At 35.6% G+C, this 20,234-nt stretch overlaps 2 protein-coding genes across 2 annotated transcripts in view; one reads left to right on the top strand and one right to left on the bottom strand.

The window, feature by feature from the left end:
- Window positions 1-17,473, bottom strand: part of sotv (sister of tout-velu) — a 34,200-nt gene extending 16,727 nt beyond the window's left edge. The window contains exons 1-5 of the mRNA XM_053748980.2: window positions 16,812-17,473; window positions 15,697-16,480; window positions 14,680-14,863; window positions 9,332-9,491; window positions 1,193-1,313 (exon numbers count right to left, since the gene is read on the bottom strand). Coding sequence (XP_053604955.1) covers window positions 1,193-1,313; window positions 9,332-9,491; window positions 14,680-14,863; window positions 15,697-16,480; window positions 16,812-17,347 — 1,785 coding nt within the window. The 5' untranslated portion in view covers window positions 17,348-17,473. The remainder of the gene's footprint in view (window positions 1-1,192; window positions 1,314-9,331; window positions 9,492-14,679; window positions 14,864-15,696; window positions 16,481-16,811) is intronic.
- Window positions 17,474-17,722: 249 nt separating this feature from the next.
- Window positions 17,723-20,099, top strand: LOC128672087 (uncharacterized protein). The gene is made up of 2 exons (XM_053748996.2): window positions 17,723-17,990; window positions 18,469-20,099. The coding sequence occupies exons 1-2, from the start codon at window positions 17,841-17,843 to the stop codon at window positions 19,288-19,290; spliced, it is 972 nt and encodes a 323-aa protein (XP_053604971.1). The 5' UTR covers window positions 17,723-17,840; the 3' UTR covers window positions 19,291-20,099.
- The last annotated feature ends 135 nt before the right edge of the window (window positions 20,100-20,234 follow it).

Genomic DNA, 20,234 nt, shown 5'->3' with positions numbered 1-20,234 from the left:
AAAGCAGCACACGTGAGGGGTATTTATTAAACAGTTTATTTCTGGACTGACTGGCCGATCAATCGGCTGTCCGCGCCGACTTTGTCCAGTCAAAGTAGGCCAGTAAGGAAACTGGTAAGTTTCAGCTTAAAACTCTGAAACTTGCTATCGAGTGAGTCTTGTTACGAAAAGTTAGTATCGATTCGATAGCGCACTTGTTTTTTATGTTGTAGAAATAAATACCTAAATCTTTATTTTTCTATACTACAAATAAACATAATACAAATGCAAACTAATATTATAAAGAGAAAAAAATTATATTTGTAATACACAAACTCAAACTGAGCCGATACGATACCTTCAGGACATAGATATAACATGAACTAGGTATTTTTTTAATGGTTTTACCCGAGCGAAGCTGGGACGGGCAGCTAGTCTTACACAAAAACAATATAGGTCATGAAAATATAAGTGTGCAACTGTATCTCAAAATTTCTACGAGCGCGAAGACCCGCGGTGCAGCAATAGCAAAAACAAATAGTACCCTGTCTGCAAAATGTGAGGCATGATCACAATTAATGTAACTTTATTTGAAATGTCATCCGCAACAAACAAAAGTTTCGTGCTAAGTCCCAATTATGGGTTTAAAGCGAAAGTTAGTTGAAAAAGACTATGGTAATTCTCAGGCCTTTAGTCACGAGACACTTCGGTCAGCCCTTTCGGTACAAGGGGAAAAAGTTAAAAAAAATAATAATATTTTTTTATTACTGCGTTAAATAAAGTATCTTGTTTTTGTTTAAGTGATTTAGTAAACACGATCTAAGGATCAGATTTTTATATAGGAACTTAAAATATATGAATTTAAAATATAACTTATATTAAATGGCTAATAGTCTGGCTTACCTAAACGATTTAGTTGAATTAACTTATAAACTTGAATATATTAACTTATAAACCGGATATTTTATATAGCATAGAGATTTGTTGGTCTTTGTCCTCTACCAGTTGGTGGTATTAATCCACACGTGGACGGAAACCGAACCGTTTTCAAAATGAACATTATAAAACGGACAATTTAAAGACTTACCATGGAGATCTGGTTGGTTCATCGCTGTGGTATCTCCACGAGTTGGTCGTATTAAGTCGTACGTGTATGAAAACCCCAGAACGGTTTCCAGAAGAACGTTATAAAATGGATAATTTAAAGGCTTACCATGGAGACCTGGTTGGTCCACTCGCTGTGGTACCTCCACGAGTTGGTCGCGTTGTCCCACACGTGCAGCCTGGACGGAAACCCCACAATACGGTCGGGGAACTCTCGCCACACGTCGAAACTATAAACAAACGTTTACGATATTTTTATAGGGCAGATGAAGTGGGCAATGTTTATGTCAAGCGTAAACGGGCTTTAAGAGCTGTCCGTATAAAATTCAAAAAGTAGGTCAGGGATAGCGTTATTTTTCGTTTTATTATTTTATATGCACGATTTAATCTCTCATGTGAAAATTTACATCAAATATATGCTTTATTATGCACATCCATATTTGATGTAAATCCAACGCCAACACAAAAAATACATATTTTTTAAATCCAAATAAAACTGGAAGGATACATAAATCGAAACTAAAAGTATTATACTATTTGTAATAAACAACTGTACATTAAGTAAGGTCATTCATCTCCTGCTACCCCTTGATAGAAAGGGTTGAGAGATAGGTACAGCGGTCCCATTTCTTGTGATTCCCATCTTATATTTAAGGGTAGTCAACGCGTCCTATGCTTTTGTTCATTATTCTTCCTGAGTAACAAGCTACTTTTTATCATTTTTTATCCCGATATTCCCACGGGAGCGAACCTCCGGAACGCAACTAGTAATTTATTACCTATAACCTCAAATCATAAAAATATAAGAAAATATTATAACATAAAATTGCGCGAAATATTTAGTTCCACCTGTCATCACAATACAACGCAATTTTTTTGCCACTCCGTGCGTGCGTGAATGAGCGTGAGCCAAGTGTGAGCTGTCAAAAGGTGAAAGAAAACAGAACATGACAAGCGTTCTCTTTATCTGTGCGCGATTGACAGATAACTAAATTCATTGTTCTTCATTGCGTGTCGATGATTTTACTCAATGATTTATATTTTTCCACGTCATTAAAAATTGTTAATAATAGCAGGCCAGTAATAAATTCAAATAAACTGAAACTGAGGATGTTTAGACGGATATATGTTATTCATGAAAAATCTAGTGTACTTAGTTATTCTGATTATATTCGGTGCATGGATAGATTGGACTGGAGATGGAGACACGGGAACAGCTATAGATGGGTTTTTACACAATAATTTCTCAATTTCTTCTTAAAAATCATCGCTGTTTTGCACACACTGGCTTATTTGTGAATGGACGCTAGTTTTATTTCGTGCGTCCGCGCATAACTTCTTATTGTCAATATTTCGGGTTCTTAGCATCGTATCGCGATGAAACCTTTTCCAGATTTTAAGTAAAACCATCCGCTATACAACTGTGAAAACCGCATCAAATTCCATGAGGTAGTTTTTGCGTGATATGCTAACAAACATACAGACAAAAATTCTAAAAAATATTGTTTTGGCTTCTAATAGTCCCATAAAGACCCACCATAATTACTTTTCTTTAATATCCCCTATGTATAGACATAGCCCACTTACAGTTTTATTATATGTATAGATAGATAGATTTTGAAATATAGCTATTTACTTCTAAACCACGGAAGCGAAAAACTAGAGCGCAACCTAACCCTTAGTTTTCATACGACGTACCCTAGGTGCTCCCAAAGCAATTAGGGCTCCAATCAAATTCCCAAGTGGGCATTTAGAAAAGAAACATGGAAAAGCTAATGACATATTACTTCACCTCAACCGACCGTTGCAGAGGCATTGCATGATAAACGCGATCTCTCCCGGCACGAATGTAATATCAGCTGTGTTAAATCTGCAATATGATTGCACAAAATCTAGACGGAATTCGCTAAAGTGCACACTTGTAAACTAATGATGGAATAACACAACGATGTGTCTTATGGTGCAATTATTCAGAATCTGGACTAATCTGTGCCTAACACTAAGGGTTGATAAAATATGTAAATCTTTATCAAATTCTATAATAACTACATGTTGCCAGGGGTTTGGTTCCCGTTAGAATTTTGAGATAAAATATAGCCTATAGCAATCTTGGATAATGTACCTGTCTAAAGGTTAAAGAATTTTTGAAATCGGTTCGGTAGTTTCCGAGATTACCCGCCTACAAACATACAATACAAACTCACAAACGCTTACCTCTTTGTAATAATAATATAGATAAGATATTGCCCGCAGCTACAACCCAGCGATTTAGCCGTGACAGGCAGACTTTCGCGTTTATATGGATTCTCGCAGCTTAGATTCTCATGCCTTCAGACTACTAGCATTTCGGAACGACCACTGCTGAAATCGAATTCGCTCTATCGAAACTAGTGCGGAAATCGATTACGATGAGAAGCTTTACCAACAGAATAATAGAAGTTTCTATATAATATAAGGTAATTCTACTCCAGATGTAGTTTTCTAGTGGTCAGATTTCGGTGATACTGGGCGTAAACTGATTTCAATGGCGTGCTGATTTCAATAAAATATTGATAGCCATTCCATCTGTACCTAAGATGCTAATGAAATAGATTCGACTCAATACTCTGAGAGGAAAACTTCAACCTGCTTTCCCTAACGTCACGTAATATGAATCAGCTGGGTTAAGTCAGCTATATTGGGAATTGCATCTACGATACGGATTTTATGACCGCCCAGGGAATCGAACTGTACCTTGTTGAAACGGAACTGCTTTAAGCTTTTATTGTACCGTTTTACCTGTTCTTGTGTCCTTCTGTGTAAATATTGCAAGTTCTTTCAACATTAACGGTACTTAAAATGCGGGCATCTGCCTAATTTGTTTATCATTATTGCTGTTTGGTCAATCCATCTAAACACATGTTGCAAGGTCACATGTGTTTAGATGGATTGACCAAACAACCTAATTAAATCTCAATCTGTAAAAAAAAAATAATTGATGTTTTCTCATTTAATATGAAAAACGCACTGCGATTAATGTGCCTGTCTATAATCGCAGTGCGTTCGAAAACGTATGAAGGGTTTGCTTAAATTACGCGGCGCATTCACGACCCTAATCGAATTGACCTAAGCGGGGCCGTATTATGCGAGGGGCAGGGAGTGACCGTAATATACGCTGGTGCTCTTTATCATACAGAGCTTAAGCAGTGGATAGTGTAAAACTCAAATATTTATTGCACAATATTCAAATCCGCAAAAATAACTATCCAAAGAAATACAAAACATTTTCTGCGTCGGTAATGGAACTCAGGACCTTAGGGACACAGAAACTGTCAAACGCAGAATTTGTTCTGGTGATTGATCACCTCGACTGAGGGGTGATAATTGAAAGGGCAATTCCTATCTGACTTGCTCATCAATGGCCAATGCAACCCCTGGACCTTTTGGCCGAAATCCAGCGAAAACTCCCTCCTATCTCTACTACTACTCTCCCTATAGTGTGTTTGACGCTTACTGTTGCCTAATGTTTGATCTCCAGTCAGGTCAAGATGGAGAATGATCCATTTCATATCATATATTGACCTGGGTCTTGGATGTTTACTTATAAATATATATGTTCCAAAATATAGAGTTATTGGGTTCATCCAATAACTCATATACATATCTCGAATTTACTTTGGCTAACTCAATCTGTGTGTTTTGTGCCTAGCATGCAGACTTCCTTACGATCATTAGAAGCAGGTGGCAGTGTGTTAAAACGACCGTGAGAGAGACAAACTCATGTATAGTCGGAAAGGAAATGAGATTCGAATCTGTGGCTAGTCTAATCGGATACGTTTCTCTAATGTCAAAAACTAAAAATATATATAGAGCTTGTATGCTATGCGCGATGTGCTATGACGTCATGACACTAATATACTTTAAAGAGACCAAAAAAGGGTAAATTACGAAATTAATAATTTCGTAATTTACCCTTTTTTGGTCTCATTTCAGTCTCTGATCAATTAAATTTAAATATCTCTATGTATTTATTTTTATTTACCGAGTAAAGTAGCCGATTCTACGAAAATATCTGAAGACTGCTGTTTTAATCATGCTAAATTATAAAGGCCCCAAGAACCCTCTTGTTTATTTTCGGAAACAATTTTACAAAAGCTCCGAGCAATATGCACGCTACAAAGAGAATCTAAGTTTCTAATTAGACTCCCGTAACAAAAGCATAAAAACACTGAAATTTCTGAAGACGCTTTAAAATTAATATTTTTATGCCGACCAGAGCGGAGCTATTACTCGTTCTTTAAAAAACTCCCGAGTTTCGAGAACTAATTTCGTAGCAAATTGCCTTTGGGAAGTTTTTCGGGATTGAGAAAAAGACTATTAATATTAGGGTTCTCATGTCATCTATACTTCTAATCAATTAGTCACTTTGTAATACACCGTTTAGATTGGACATCGGGAAAACGTTTTTCGACATTTTAGAAAAAAGAAATCGTTTACTGCAACTAAAACATCTATCAATTAAGCAATTAGAATATGACAGCTAGCGTGCGAAACGCACGGACATCATCATACATCATTCATGTCATTGGTCACTTCACTCCTTTCTGCCAAGCGATTTTAAAATATCTACACTAAATAGACAACGCACAATCGTTGAAATTAAAACATTCGACGTGTAATTAAAATTTAATTAACCTCGATAACCGTAAATACGTATTGTAATACACTGTTCAGATCATATTTGGACAAATGTTGTAAATTTAATTCAACATATCTGTTCATTTGCAATTTTGGATAATAACAACAGTAGCTTTTAGCGATTGTATAATGTAATTCGATTATGTTCGACTTATGTTGATTAATTTTTGTAGATATCTTTAGCATAAATAGTGTTTAATTACAAAATAATGTTATTTCATGAATCGGTCGCCAAATGCCAATGAAGAATTCGACTTTGGGCTCATGTTTTCTCCGATTAATGTCATCGGAAAGCCATCGGGATTTTCTTAGCATTAGCCATCATCTAGCATTTTATTATAATAATGAGTACTATCTATTTCTATACGAGTCTGTAAGACGCGGATTTTATACGCACAATAGTAATGGCCAACATTTTACGAGGATAACTTTGGGGCTCACATCTTGGGCCATTTGTGGAGATGGGCCATGAATGACAAGTCGAACAGATTGCTCATTGTTATGTCTGTTACGTCCTGCGGAATTTTATTAGGGCATATCTTGAACGATCAAATATAAATATTTTGGATTAACATCCTACGGATATTTAGATATCAATTGTCTATTCGAAACAACGAACCTATTCAGTATAATAAGCGAAATTCGTTGGAGGAAATATAATTTATTATACAGGATTCATAATGACAAATTCTTAAGAGTTCAGACCAGATCTTCACCTGGGATGGGACCTGAGTGAAGCACGAGAAGTTACATAAACTCGTACTATGTTAAAAAATACATATAACGCGACGAATCGAGAACTTGAGAGAGCGAGATGGGTTCAGTCCCGTAAACGGTACATAAAATACCTATGGTACATATTTTATGTCCCGTTTAGTCCTGGGATCCCTGTGTGATTTAAGATAAAATTTAGGTAACCAGTTGATTACCATTTGAACTTTTTTATTACTATTTTTTAACTATTTTTCTTTTTCGATTTATTTAAGACCTGTAATATAGGCGTTACGTACCTTATCGTTGCGGAGTGGACAATCGTCCGCAAATTGAAGGGCTCACCTAAGTTCTTAGGTGACACCTAAGCTGTGGTGAAAACGATTTTTTATTAAGGGCCCCCTAAAGCCTGCTCAGGTGACACTTAAAGCTAGGGGATTGTTGGTGAAAACGGGCATATGTCCACCTATTGTTAGCTTTTAAAGTTGTAAAAAAATAAGTAAGCACATGTAAAGTCAACTGCATGTAAAGTCACCTTGCATGAATATTATGCCGCAATAACAGCAACTAAATTACTATGTACATATTTGATTGGACTGCTAGTGGTGACTGTACTAAGCTACGAAATATCTTTTCATTATAAATTCATAGATTTATAATAGCACTGACCGCAGTAATTTGGACGGATGGAAATGTTATACAATTAATTAATAATCAAGAAATCGTTAGGAATGTTATTGAGATTTGGCATTCGGCATTCAATTCCGTTTCCCACGCCTTATTATTGAATATAATAAGGCACTTATAATTATCACTCTTATTTCATAGTTTTACTTTCAAAAGATAATTGGAACTTGGCATAAAGTAGTTATCTACCCAATATTAGCACTTCGTAAATATATAGGTATCTAGTATTATCCTGTATTATTATTAAAGCTAAAAAGGACTAATATTTACTGTAATATAGGTTAAATACTGTAACCATCAACACTTTCACATTGTTATTAGGTAATTCATATCCTTACATTTTATAAAAAGTAGGGATTTTGATTCTGATTTTTATTACACGCTGAACGAGATAACTTAAACTACCGGACGGATTTTTGCACGGTTGTCACCCATTTCTGATGAAGGTGTAATTTATTATGGTTTTACCCGAGCGAAGCCGGGACGGGCTGATAGTAAGTACTAAAAATAATCAACATCCATCAATTGAATATTTAATTAAAATTTAATAGGTTCGTAGGATAGGATGTAACAAAACGCGTGATAACAATATGTACGAGTACAACACTCATAATATTTCTCTAGGAATATAATTCTCGGGTAATCCCACGTCCCCAAAAGGGATCATATTAAGCGGAAAGCGGTTTAATCCGGAAAATTCCGGAAACGCTTGATGCCATTTAGAAAATCCTGTAATTTACAAACCAAATGTCGTGTAATGGAGTAATTAAACGTATGTATTTATTTACACACTGCACTAGGCTGATAGCGGTAGAATGCTAATTGTAGTGTTAACTATATGATTTACTAGCTGTTGCCCGTAGCCCTACTTGCGGTAGACTAAGTTTAACCCCGAGTCATTAGCTAAGTTTTATTCCAATTTAGTCAAAATGGGCGGTGATTTAGCCGTGTGCGTGACAAACAAACTTTAGCATTTATAATATTTGTATGGATATATGGATGTATGGATTCAGAGTTTAAACGTAAAACATATGAGTTCTCGATATTAATTATTGCAATTTTGGCGTTACCAAATATATTCACTATTTCAATATTTGCAAAAAAACATTTATTTGCGAACGACCACTGCTGAGAAGAAATGCTGATAGAAACTCATTCTCACAGTGTTGGTCCCAATTATGCCAGAAGGGCTTACCATTTTTTAAATATAAATTTATGTATAATTTTTTATCAGTAATATAACAATGTAAGTACACAATAAAGTACACGTTAAAACTGGAACCGAAAAGATTTAGCCATAATACCCTAGTTTGGCATCCAAATAAAGACCTTGTATTAGACATGGTACATACATAGCAGTCGCCGATCATTACCAAATTACGTGGACAAAGACGCCTTTAACCCGTATGATATCACCGTATCACATAATGGACACCGCAGAGATCAGAATAAGAAAAAGTTTTAAAAAGTCAAAGGGGATAAGTCCGCCAATGTATATTTACCTTCTTGTTGTGTATGTACTGTTAACTTGTGTTATTTATACAACAAAGATATTATAACGAAATAAGAACACTATAGAAGTGACTTTACTATTTAGATCTCACGATCGAGTCGATTTGCAGTGAGATGCAGTTAACCAATCGCAGTGTGTCATTGTGACGTACCGACAACCACAACGCAATGTCATTGGTTCACTGCGTCTCGCTTCGAATCGATTCGATAGTGAGAAGTGAAATGTAAACTCGCACTTCGCCTTACGGTTCAGAATGTTGGGCCACTAATTCTAAGTAACTAATCGTCGTCACCCAAACTCGATCAACTCGAATTTCTGTTCGATAGTTTATTCTATTCTACCCATTCTGCGTGTGGTTCCGCCCTAGAATTGGACCACTCCTCATAATGCCATGGATATCGTACAAGGTGATTTAGGGACTCATAGCCTAGGCATCTGATAGGTTACAGTAAGCATTCCTAAGGAGGGTTGACGTCAGGCCGGATCTTTAAAGGCTCCGAATCTTTTCAAAAGATCATTTTTTACGCTGATCGTAGACTTCGCGGCGTCACAGGCCCGAATGCAACTCGGGAGCATGCGGAGCTGAGAGGTTTTTTTTATTCTAGTTGTGTGTAATATTCTAGTTGCCTTATGATTCCGATCTCTGTAATGGTCACTTACCCAAATTCCAACTCATCCGGCGTCAGCATAACGATGTCATCGTCTATGGTCAACTGGCATTCCGTCTCTATCTCGTCGTAGGGGAAAAATCTATTCGACAGCTTATTCTCTTTGGTTCGTATCACTTTAAGCGGCTTGTTTGTTACTGGCCACTCTGACGCTGGGAAAAAAAGAAACATTTATATAACAAAATAAAAAAGTTACATAAACAAGGGCCAGTATTTCCTAATTTAAAATTCGAACACGCAGCTATGGGGTGAAATATTGGAAGTGGGGGCCCTAGGCGGCGCATAGTGGAACTTTAATATTGATACGGTTAACTTTATTAGGGTTCCATCCTAGAACGAACCAAGGGGAGCCTTCAATTTACTGGCCATAGATTTCGGAAGGCTAGGGCTCTTTGAAATGTATAACTCGCCAAAACCACAGAGTAATTTTAATTCAATCAGTTTCTGACAAAAGTCGCAATTTAAGCCCATCAAGATCGCATGTTGCTTTAGAAACTTTCAGATCCATAGATAATTGATAATCACATGATCATCCATCCGTACTTCTTGACTTCTTCTAATATCTAATAGCACAAAAGTCTGTCTGTCTGTCACGCTTTCACGGCTAAACTGCTAGATTCGATTAAATTAAGTAGGTACAGTTGATGACCCGAACAAACGTAGACTATGTTTGGCCCCCCGCAGTAGTCCATATTTACCACAGTTTGCAAGCCAAAATCTAAATACTATATAATCATTATATTTATTTACTTATTATATTTACTTTTGACAGAGTCATACATTCTGACAGTTCGATTCAATAAGTTCGTCCATGACAGTGAAATAATTTTCAATGAGGACTCAAATTTTCCAAAACATTTGCGTAGACATTCTCAATCTGTGGTAGATCCATATGTCGTAAATCAAGGATTATTTTTAACCGACCCTTTTTTTTTTTGATCTTTTCTTTTTAAGTATGCCAGCCGGACCAATTTGAAAAATTATTTTTTTTTTTAGTTGAATTACTTCAAGTTGGTCCCGACGAAAATGAATGCGCCGAATGTAGGGACAGTGGAGTCTTCCAGCAGCAATAAAAACAAATGTAATTTCTTTTTAAAAAGTATAAAAAAAGAGACTAAATTTTTTGATACTTCTAATGAAGCGGGTAAAAATTATTTTGAATGGAGCTCATTCATTGAAAAAGCATATAAAGACTGTGGCGGATGGAATATAAACTACCTTTTCGTAAAAATACTACTGTTCCGTTCTGTCTTTATAACCTACTGAATGGATTTCATCAGTATCCATTTGTTTGACGACCTCTGTGGCGCGGTGGTAAAGTTCTTGCCACTGGACCGAGAGGTCCCGGGTTCGATCCCCGGTCGCGTCATGATGGAAAATGATCTTTTTCTGATTGGCCCGAGTCTTGGATGCTTATCTATATATGTATTTGTTATAAAATATAGTATCGTTGAGTCAGTATCCCATAACACAAGTCTCGAACTTACTTTGGGGCTAGCTCAATCTGTGTGATTTGTCCTTGTATATTTATTTATAAATAAATAAATTTATTTATTTTATTCGAACTAGAATCTTCGTCTTAGAAGGATTTTTTACAAAAACTATCTCTATAAATGCTTTCCTTACGTTTTAGTAATGTAAAGCTATGAGATTTATTTTAGTTTTAGTCGCTATAGTGAGTTCAGTACGATGCAAGTGGTTTCCGCCTTAGAATGGTATCCACATCCGCGCATTATCCATTTAATCGAATAATATAAATACAAGTTTTTCTGTCTGTGTCATTTTTACAGCATAACCACTGGAGCAATTTCGATGAAATTTAATACTTCGTCGAAATCGGTCGGTGGTATACTGGATTTATTTGCTTGTGTTGTGTGTGTACCACAGGTGCGTACAAAAACTATTTTTTTGTACGCACCTGTGGCACGCAAAAAATCTTATTTTTTCCAATATTACAGCCACAGACTACGATGGCGGTAATTTTGCTGAGCTGCATGCAAAAATTAGTTCGGGGTAAATTATTCAATCGAAAACAAAGACAATTAAATATCTTGTCAGTGTATCGATAACCTTTGAGAGTATTTTATAAATAACGTATGATAGTGAACGTAGCGCCCTAGCTTAATTATCAATTTAGATTCTGCATTACTGTCCTCTCGTTTATGCACAATAATTTATTTCTAAGTACCGAGGTATAAAGTTCGAGGTACTACTGTATGTAATTTTAATAACCTAAACCACCAACCAACTTAACAGATTCAGTTATTTTGATGTCCTGAGTTCGATTCCTAACGCGGGCAAATATTTGTCAGCGGTTCCGGGTGTGTTGTGTCCGCGTTTGTGTCTTAGCTTAGTGATAAATGTGAGCCGTACAGTGTTGGTGGGCATTTCATTGGTACATTAAAAAGTATGGAACCCATGAATACACAATTGAAAGCATAAAAATAATATTCATATACATTCCATTCAATTAAATAACCAAACAGAGGAACAAAATACGTAACATGTGCACGAGAGTCGGCTGTTTGCACAGATGATATTCCATCCGAATCAAATGCTACATGAATCATGAATTTTGTAACATATTTAATGCTAAAGCCCACGAACGAGATTGGAAATGTCAGTGTTATATTTCACAGTTCATTTTTCTAAAGGTTAAAGTAAATTAAAAGCGAAGATGTTATTTAAAATATATATTCTACGTTTACGAAAAACTAAAAAATCACGTGTATTGAACGTCTAAATCGATTATTACGATGTAAACTGTAAACCAAAACAAAGACAGGATCAATTGATACAATTTATTGCTAAAGACAAACAGGGCTCAATGTACGGCCTCTAATCTATAGCCACGCGATCTCGACATTTACAACGTATTTTATGCTAATAAAAATAAATATAATATAAATAATAGAAAAATAAGCAAAATAAATCTGACGTAACGACAAAAATTGGAATAGAAGATCATCTCTCTCGTTTTCCCGGTTGCTTCGACAGATGCCCACTTTCTTACCATATGCTCGGCATGATGGCAAACTGGATGCGAAGGAGTATATACGTGGAAGAACCAAGAAGAGATCAGAACTCACAAAGGGATATAGTGCAAGAAGTAGGTATATGTTGTGTAACATACACGTACAGTACAAGTTAAAACTTCGATGGTCAATAATGGGCAACACCGACATTTATTTAATGTTATTTTATGAAAATGTTTGGTATCATATTCGAATCATATTAAAGAGAAACATGGAAGATATGCCGGTGAAATAATTTTTCACGCCTCTATGATTCTTGTACTAATACGACACGACTTTTCTTTTAATATTATTTCAATTAAATCGTGAAATCCTATAGTAATCTTTAAATAGGGAATATTTTTCTTTTTAACTTTTGTCAGTGCGCATTTTACAATCCGTTTTCGGATTCAGTTTGCATTAAATTCAATTTGATATCATCGTAAACCGATCCTTGTAAGGTTTACGAGCGATTTGGTCGTAAGTTTGCTGCTAAAACCCAAGCACGATTGAAAAATAAGTTGATCTTCATCAGAAAGGATTTTCCTTGAATATGATTTCATTTCACTGTCTTTTCCACTGTAATTTTCCAAGTCGCCTAAAGGCATTTCACGTGACTTAGCGACTGCTGTATAACAAAACACAGCCGTGTAACACATGTGAGTCAGTACGTGTGGGTTTCCGCTTGATCTTTTCCTTTATTTTATTTTAACAATATATATTCTTGAGTAGGATGGCTATATAATTTTTATTGTTTTCGGCCAGTGCGACACCGTGACACTAATCGAAGTTCAAAAGGCAAAAATGATTCGAAAACCGAGCATTTTCGAATTTTGAACTCTCGTTGAAAATCCAGGAAGCTAATAGTTGAAGCAAACAGTTCAGAAACTGTGCTAACTAAATTGTACAACTTTTGCCTGTGCAAATTTAACGTAAAATAACAAACTGTAGTAGCTCAGGGGCGGTTTAACCTCAGAAACCCGACGGAATGAAAGATTTTGATTGACGACCTGCGGATCAAAAGTACGTACACGCTAAATTTAACGTCGAATGTTCGTAGATTTATTTGGTGAAATTCGCACGGGAGCAAAGTTAGGAGACTTCATATTAGGCCTAATAAGTACGGTCTGAATATCCGTAATTTTTATAATAGAAGTATCTGCTATGTTGATAGGTAGTAATTTGTTATTTCTTTTTTTTATGTTTACACATTTTTTAACGTCTAAAGACGCCATACTCAAAAGTATAAATGGCAATACATTGATTGAATTCATTATTTGAGCTCGGGTGTAACATATTAGACCTAATCCTACTTCCCGTCAGACTAGATAGAGGTCGAACGCACTCAAATTTCTAATTAAAAAAAACCCCTTCCGGTTACCATTTGATCGGATTTTTAGGGAATAGACCGGGTTTCGACCGGATTTTATTCGATACGGTATTTTTAGTCATGAAAATAAATACAGACGCCACACGCGCACTCGCATATCGCACTCCATCTAACATGAAGAATTTTGCTGTTGTACTAGACATAATATAAATACTATGTTAATAATATTCCAATTAATACTATAATGAATAATAAAACATAGTTATAATCTAGAGAGATTTATTTTCGGCAAAATACCGGATGGAAAAAGACCAGGACTTAACACTTGCAACCGGCTTTTAGATTAAACCCATTTTATTTTCAATTTTACTTTATAATAAATTCAATATTCGGGAACCTACTACCATACCAGCGAATTTACTCTGTTCTGCGCACAAATTTTCCTTCTTTCTACTGTGAGAACGACACGATAAAACTTGGCAACTTTAACTGGAATAATTTGCCATTTTTCTATTTCACACAAAATTATCCCAATTCATTTCCCAGAAGATCAAGAACAGAATCTTAATTTCTTAATGCAATCATGCTCGTGAAAATGTGCTGTGGCTAGTTGAAGTTTGAGAGTCCAATGTAGTCTATACGTGTATGTTATGTATTACTGACGAGTCAGACTGTGTGCTCGCCATATAAATATACATATGTACTGCATCGGACTGATACTTTAATTCATTACATACCCGTCGCGGGTATGATCCTATGGTATGGTATCTGAAAGGTATGACCCACATGGCTCATACCTTTCAGAACGATCAGACTGATCAGTTCTGGAGTTTGGATTTTCTCATCAGTTCGCGCATCAGGCAAAAAGTATAATATCTAACTTAAAATTTGGTATAGGTTTAATTGCGATACGTTGCTCTTTACGACAATAACTAGTTATGAGCGGACGGACATCCCAAAATATAGCTATGAATAAAAAATTTAGAAGGAACTCACATGGCGGCGGCGGTTTCTTCTGATTGTTCCACACGACGAGTATCTTGGCGAGGCTGGGCGTCTTGACCAGCTTGCTGACGAGCGCGAACAGGCTATCGACGCGGTCGTACGTCAGTATGACGGCCGTGAAGCCCGGCGCTTTGGGCGCTGTCACTGGCAGGAACAACGGGTTTACTGGACCATACTGGTGAAAAAAAAAACTATTTCAAATCTCTCTTGCTTGTGTTTCCGATTGTGTTCAGAATAACGAAACGCGAGCTTCGTTTAAAAATACAAAATTTAAATTTTTAAATTCGGCAAAACGCTATCTCTGACAGGAACAATGGATTTACGAGACATTACTAGTGGGGAAAAAACTAATTTTAAATATCTCTTCCTTGCGTGTGCGCTGGTTGTTTTCAGAAACGCGGTTTAAAAAATCGCCAATGAGTTTTCATTGACAGGAACATAAGTCAGGCTGTGACGACAGGAACCCAGTTTCGCGTAAAAAAAATTTAGCACTGTTTTATGAGTGGCCAAGTGTCGTCAACCCTGTTATGAATGTTGCCTATATCAAGTCATTATTCAAGACTAATGCCTTGAATAATAACTAGTCAAATACATAAAAAAAAACAGGAAATTTTCTTGTCTTGAACAAGTTATAATTCCCATAATTGTAATTTCGTGGTAATTTCTAACATTGGGATTAGATCATTTCACTAAATTAAAAAACTCACCTGTTTTTTTATGTATTTAACTATATATTTATGGTCCCTTATGTATAAACCATTGGAACCACTACTTTTTTGATTATCATTCTTTTCGGTTTATCAATAAATTTATTACAAAAATTTACTTAAAATTCGAATTTGATTTATTATCGAAATTGTATTTCAGTATTGCATGCCGAAAGATAAAATGTAGCTGTAGCGGTACTATTTCTATCTATATAAAATCACTGTGTTACCTACATTTGCAATAAATAATTCGATTTGATTTGATTACAAAATCAAATAGGTATTCGCAGAAATGACTTACCAAATGTTCAGGCATATTCCAGTCCTCATACATTCTCGCTGACAATGGGAACACTTTCTCATTAATTATTTCTAATGTTGTCAATGTAATTTTTTCTATACTGGAAAAATATTTCTCATACACCCATCTCAACTGCCAATATAACTCTCCTCGTCTCTCTTTGCTAACAGAATGTACAATTTTCAACAAATTCTTTACATTATCTTCAGGTACGAACAGTGCAATGCGATTCCAATCCAAATGAGAGCTAAACGGCATCACTATAGAGTCTGCTATCACTATGGGTATACATTGAGATGCCAAAATATCCATTAATACAGATTGGGTCAGTCTTGACCTACGTACAACTAAACAGAACATACCTTCTTTTAATATATCTGGATAATTAAATATTCTCCCTGTTGAGACCTGACCTGTGTACTCGCACCGTTTACTGTGATCTGTTGGGATGGGTATGTATGGACCTACATTACATCTGTCAAGCAAAAGTAGGTCATTCGAGGAAGATGCAATATTCTTCAAGTCTTCAAAATAATGATCAGGTATGTTCAGTTGTGCAGAAATTATCAAAAAGTTTTTTTGCTCCGGTTGAGAACTGTCTATTTTCTCAGCAGTCGGACTGTACACAGGGATGGAGACATCAAATCCATATCTGAAAGACCATGTGTTGAATCCTGCTCCTGCTATGATGGCCTTGCCAGTGTTGAGATCAAGAGATGAATCAAAGCTTGGTGCGTGTCCTGGCAGCATGTTGAATATGAGGTGATTCTCACCATTGTTCCAACTGTATGAAATTAACAAATATTAAAGGCTAAAGTCCAATAAAACCAATGTACTTACTCAATATTATTGAACAATGGGAGTGTTTGCACCATTTGTCATATACAACTTAGTAAGTTATAGAAAAAAAGTAATTTATCCTCATAGTTGATTCTCAGTTGGACTGTGGTTGTTGTTACAAGTATAACATATATAAATATAAAATTCTAGTTATTTTTACTTTAAACCAACTTATAAAAAAACTAGTAATCTGGCAAACAAAAAAATTTGCAAACATTTAAAACTTAATAACTTAAATTTCTATAAAAATTATAAAGTTTGGTAGGAATACTCACTGTTCCAGTGATTGTAATGCTTTAGAAATAGGTTTATTAGAGAATCGTCGCCGATTCAGTGTGTCTATACTAGGCACTAATAAACACGCCTCTTCGGGGTTGGACGTGTAATATTTACTATGTCTAATTGTATCTAAAATTATGTAAAACTCCCTCGAAAATTGGGACAAAGGAGTTCCACTTTCAGTCTGGTATTCTTTTAATGGATAAATATATATAGTTATCTTTTCGTGTCCCCCTTTTCCACACCTGTACACATCAAAACAATCCCAGTACGTGCATTCAGGGGCTCGGTCTGACGCCTGCCAGCCGATATGCTTTATTTTCACCACCGGAATGTTAGTTGCATCAAGATTCACTGGCTCATGAAAATCTGTCCGAGGTGCACTACCCGAAAACACATTAAACACCACAATAAACAGCAGAGAAAGCACAATAAACAATAATAGGCCAACGAAAAATCTATGATACAAGATTTTTCTGTACGATGTATACTTAATATACTTGCTCGATTTTATAAACGAAGCGATAGCCATTTGTGACTTCGGTGGTTAGATCATATTTTTAATTCACGTATGGCACCCATTATTATAATGTACAATTAACTTTATCCCGTGCATCAAAATTCTATAAAACGCGATAACACTGCTTCCACTCCAGAAACTGACGCAGTGACATGAACGAATCTGATCATCTTGACAATAGACTATTTTCAAGAAAATATTTACACTTGACATTGATTAATCGAACAATGTTGTGGGCATGTACGTATGTATTTATACATACAAGCATCCCTTCAGTGGCTGGGCTATTACGTGGATCGCTCCAAATAATACTTGGCTGTATATTGTTTTTACTTTTGCTACAAAGCATTACGAATCATAAAAAAATTAAAAAGAAACTTTTTCTTGTTTTTCTGTCAGTTTTGTGTTGTGCGTAGTTGTGTTTGAGTTTCTGATGGCTTAATTATTTAAATTATAATTTTATTTTCAACTCCGTCTAAATATTTTGGTTCGAGCTTGACCGAAGATGGCACTGTTACCTCCAGATCCAAAATATACGATCCGCAACGTCGACAACGTGCCTGTTTATTCATTGGCGTTTAGCTTTTTGCCTGGTGGTCTGGAGAGGTTACTAGCCGGCTCGAAAAATGGCTATGTTTATGCATATAACCTTCAGGTAAGGCCCACAATTGCGTATTCTAAGGATGTGATGTTGAATCTCCCAACACTACTGCGCAGTATTTTTAGTGACGTGTCCCTACTCCAATTCGTACATCGCAATTTCTTTGTTTACTACCCTCATTAGGTGACCTAAAAATTTTTGGGGAACAACAACAATATAATTTAACCGCCTAAACTTTATTGTAGGTAATTAACAAATTCAAAACTTAATAGTAAAATAATGTGCTTACATGTTATGTTTTTTTAAACAATGATTGTCCCCCTATACCATTTTTATTTCATTATACAGGTCTTATTCTTACCATTCACCAATACCAATCCAGACCGAGTTAATGAGACCTTGTATACTTACCAATATTCACAACAAATATTCACAGTAACTATGATTTAAAATTTAAGTAGTTGTATTTTGTTTTTATCAGATTGTAGGTATTCATGAGAACAATGATTACTAATTACAATCATACTTTCAGACAAACAGAGTACAGCAAAAGATTCAAGTAGGTCAAGCTCCCATTCTGCACCTTATCCACTCGGATTCTCATCTCATCACCCAAGAAAAAGGTGGCAAGTACAAGATCTTCGCCTTAACTAACAGTGGCTACCAGGAAGATGCAGTCATTGAAACTGATTATCCAGGTTTCTGCCGTTTTGAAGCCAACACAAAACTCGAAACACTCTTTGTACCTGATAAAGAATCAAAAGTATCCATCTACCATTTTTCTGGAGAAAAAATATGTTCATTGGAACTTGATAACTCCTCTGAACTGAAACTTGGGGATCCAATGTGCTTGAAATACATTGATTTTCCAAATAACAGGCCTTGCCTTCTGGTCGGATACGAAGCTGGCTGGCTGCTGCTGTGGGATCTCAACACTAGTCAATATATTGGAAAACTACAAATAAAAGAATGTCCTATGTCCTTGGACTATCACCTCGAACAGCAAAGGGGTATGGTAGGAAATGCTTCTGACACATTACAGATATTTAGTATAGGGAAAAGAGACTTAAGCTTGGCCCATAAGTTGGATGTGAACATTAAAAATCCAGGCATCAACCGGGTCAGAACTCGTTCTGATGGCAAGGTGTTTGCTTCGGGAGGATGGGACGGGCATATCCGTATATTTTCTTGGTTTTCACTGAGACCATTAGTTGTTTTGACTGAACATAAACAAGCAGTACAAGATATTGCTTATTCTTCTCAGAAGGTCTCTCTATGGAATGCCAATATAATGGCAGCTGGGGGATTGGATGGTGCTATAACCCTTTGGGATTTGTACAACACAAAGAATTAATTTACTTCTTCAGTCATGGAAAAATCAATGTGACAACTTTGCAACCATCATACATATATTTTATATAAAGTTGACATTGTGTTCTCTTAGCTTCAAATTATGACAGAAAATATGTTTTCTACATTGTTTTCTGGCTGATGCTCTTATAAGACTATTTGACAATTTACTCAGTTATTATTCTTGTCAGCTGTTGGGTTAGAAGTGTAATTTTAGTTATATGCTTAGGGACCATAATCAAATGTTTTGATAATCCAACTTCTGTAACTTGTGGTGACATCAGTATATGATTAAAAACTCAATATTTTGGAAAATCGTGTCAGCTTCATGTAAAGAAAATTTGTACAGCATCTAGCAAATACTAGACCAAGTGGAATCTTATTTTATTTTTTCATGACTGGTGACTTGTGCATTTTTACTGTTGAGTTGAAATAGCAGATAGAACGTAGCTTATTGACAAACTATGCAATCAAAATAGAAAAATATATTTGAAAGTTCCCAATATATAAAATGTTAAAATCATGCCAGTATTGCCTTTACTTAAACTATTAGAAAATGTAAAGATGCTTTAATTATTTTGAAGATGTAATAATATTGAATGCAATGTTATATGCCATTTTAAATTAGTTGTAATATAATTGGATCTCATAATGTGTACAAAAAGGGAGAAAGAGAAAGAAATAGAGGCATACTATCCATGTTGTGGCCAAGCTCGTAGCTGTAAGTAAATATGTTGAATATAGCTATGAATATTTTCCATGAATGGTTTTTAGTAATATTTTTCAGACATTAAAAACATATGAAACTTTTAAGAGTTTTTTTTATTGTAAATAAAAATCTTTGTGATTTATCATAGCCTTGTAAGTAGTTTTTGCATAAAAAAAGTAAACAATTTTTTCCCTATTTAGGCGGAGTGAGCAGCATCCATACGTTCTTTCTTTCAGACT

This window comes from Plodia interpunctella, chromosome 8 (genome assembly GCF_027563975.2).
Source record: "Plodia interpunctella isolate USDA-ARS_2022_Savannah chromosome 8, ilPloInte3.2, whole genome shotgun sequence".
NCBI lineage: Eukaryota > Metazoa > Arthropoda > Insecta > Lepidoptera > Pyralidae > Plodia > Plodia interpunctella.
Note: the sequence above shows the minus strand (reverse complement) of the source record. Positions and strands in the feature narration are given on the sequence as shown.

Coding starts and splice junctions, on each gene's coding strand:
- LOC128672087 (XM_053748996.2), top strand. CDS start 17,841: ATGGCACTGTTACCTCCAGATCCAAAATATACGATCCGCAACGTCGAC. Junction 17,991..18,468: donor TTTATGCATATAACCTTCAG/GTAAGGCCCACA, acceptor TCATACTTTCAG/ACAAACAGAGTACAGCAAAA.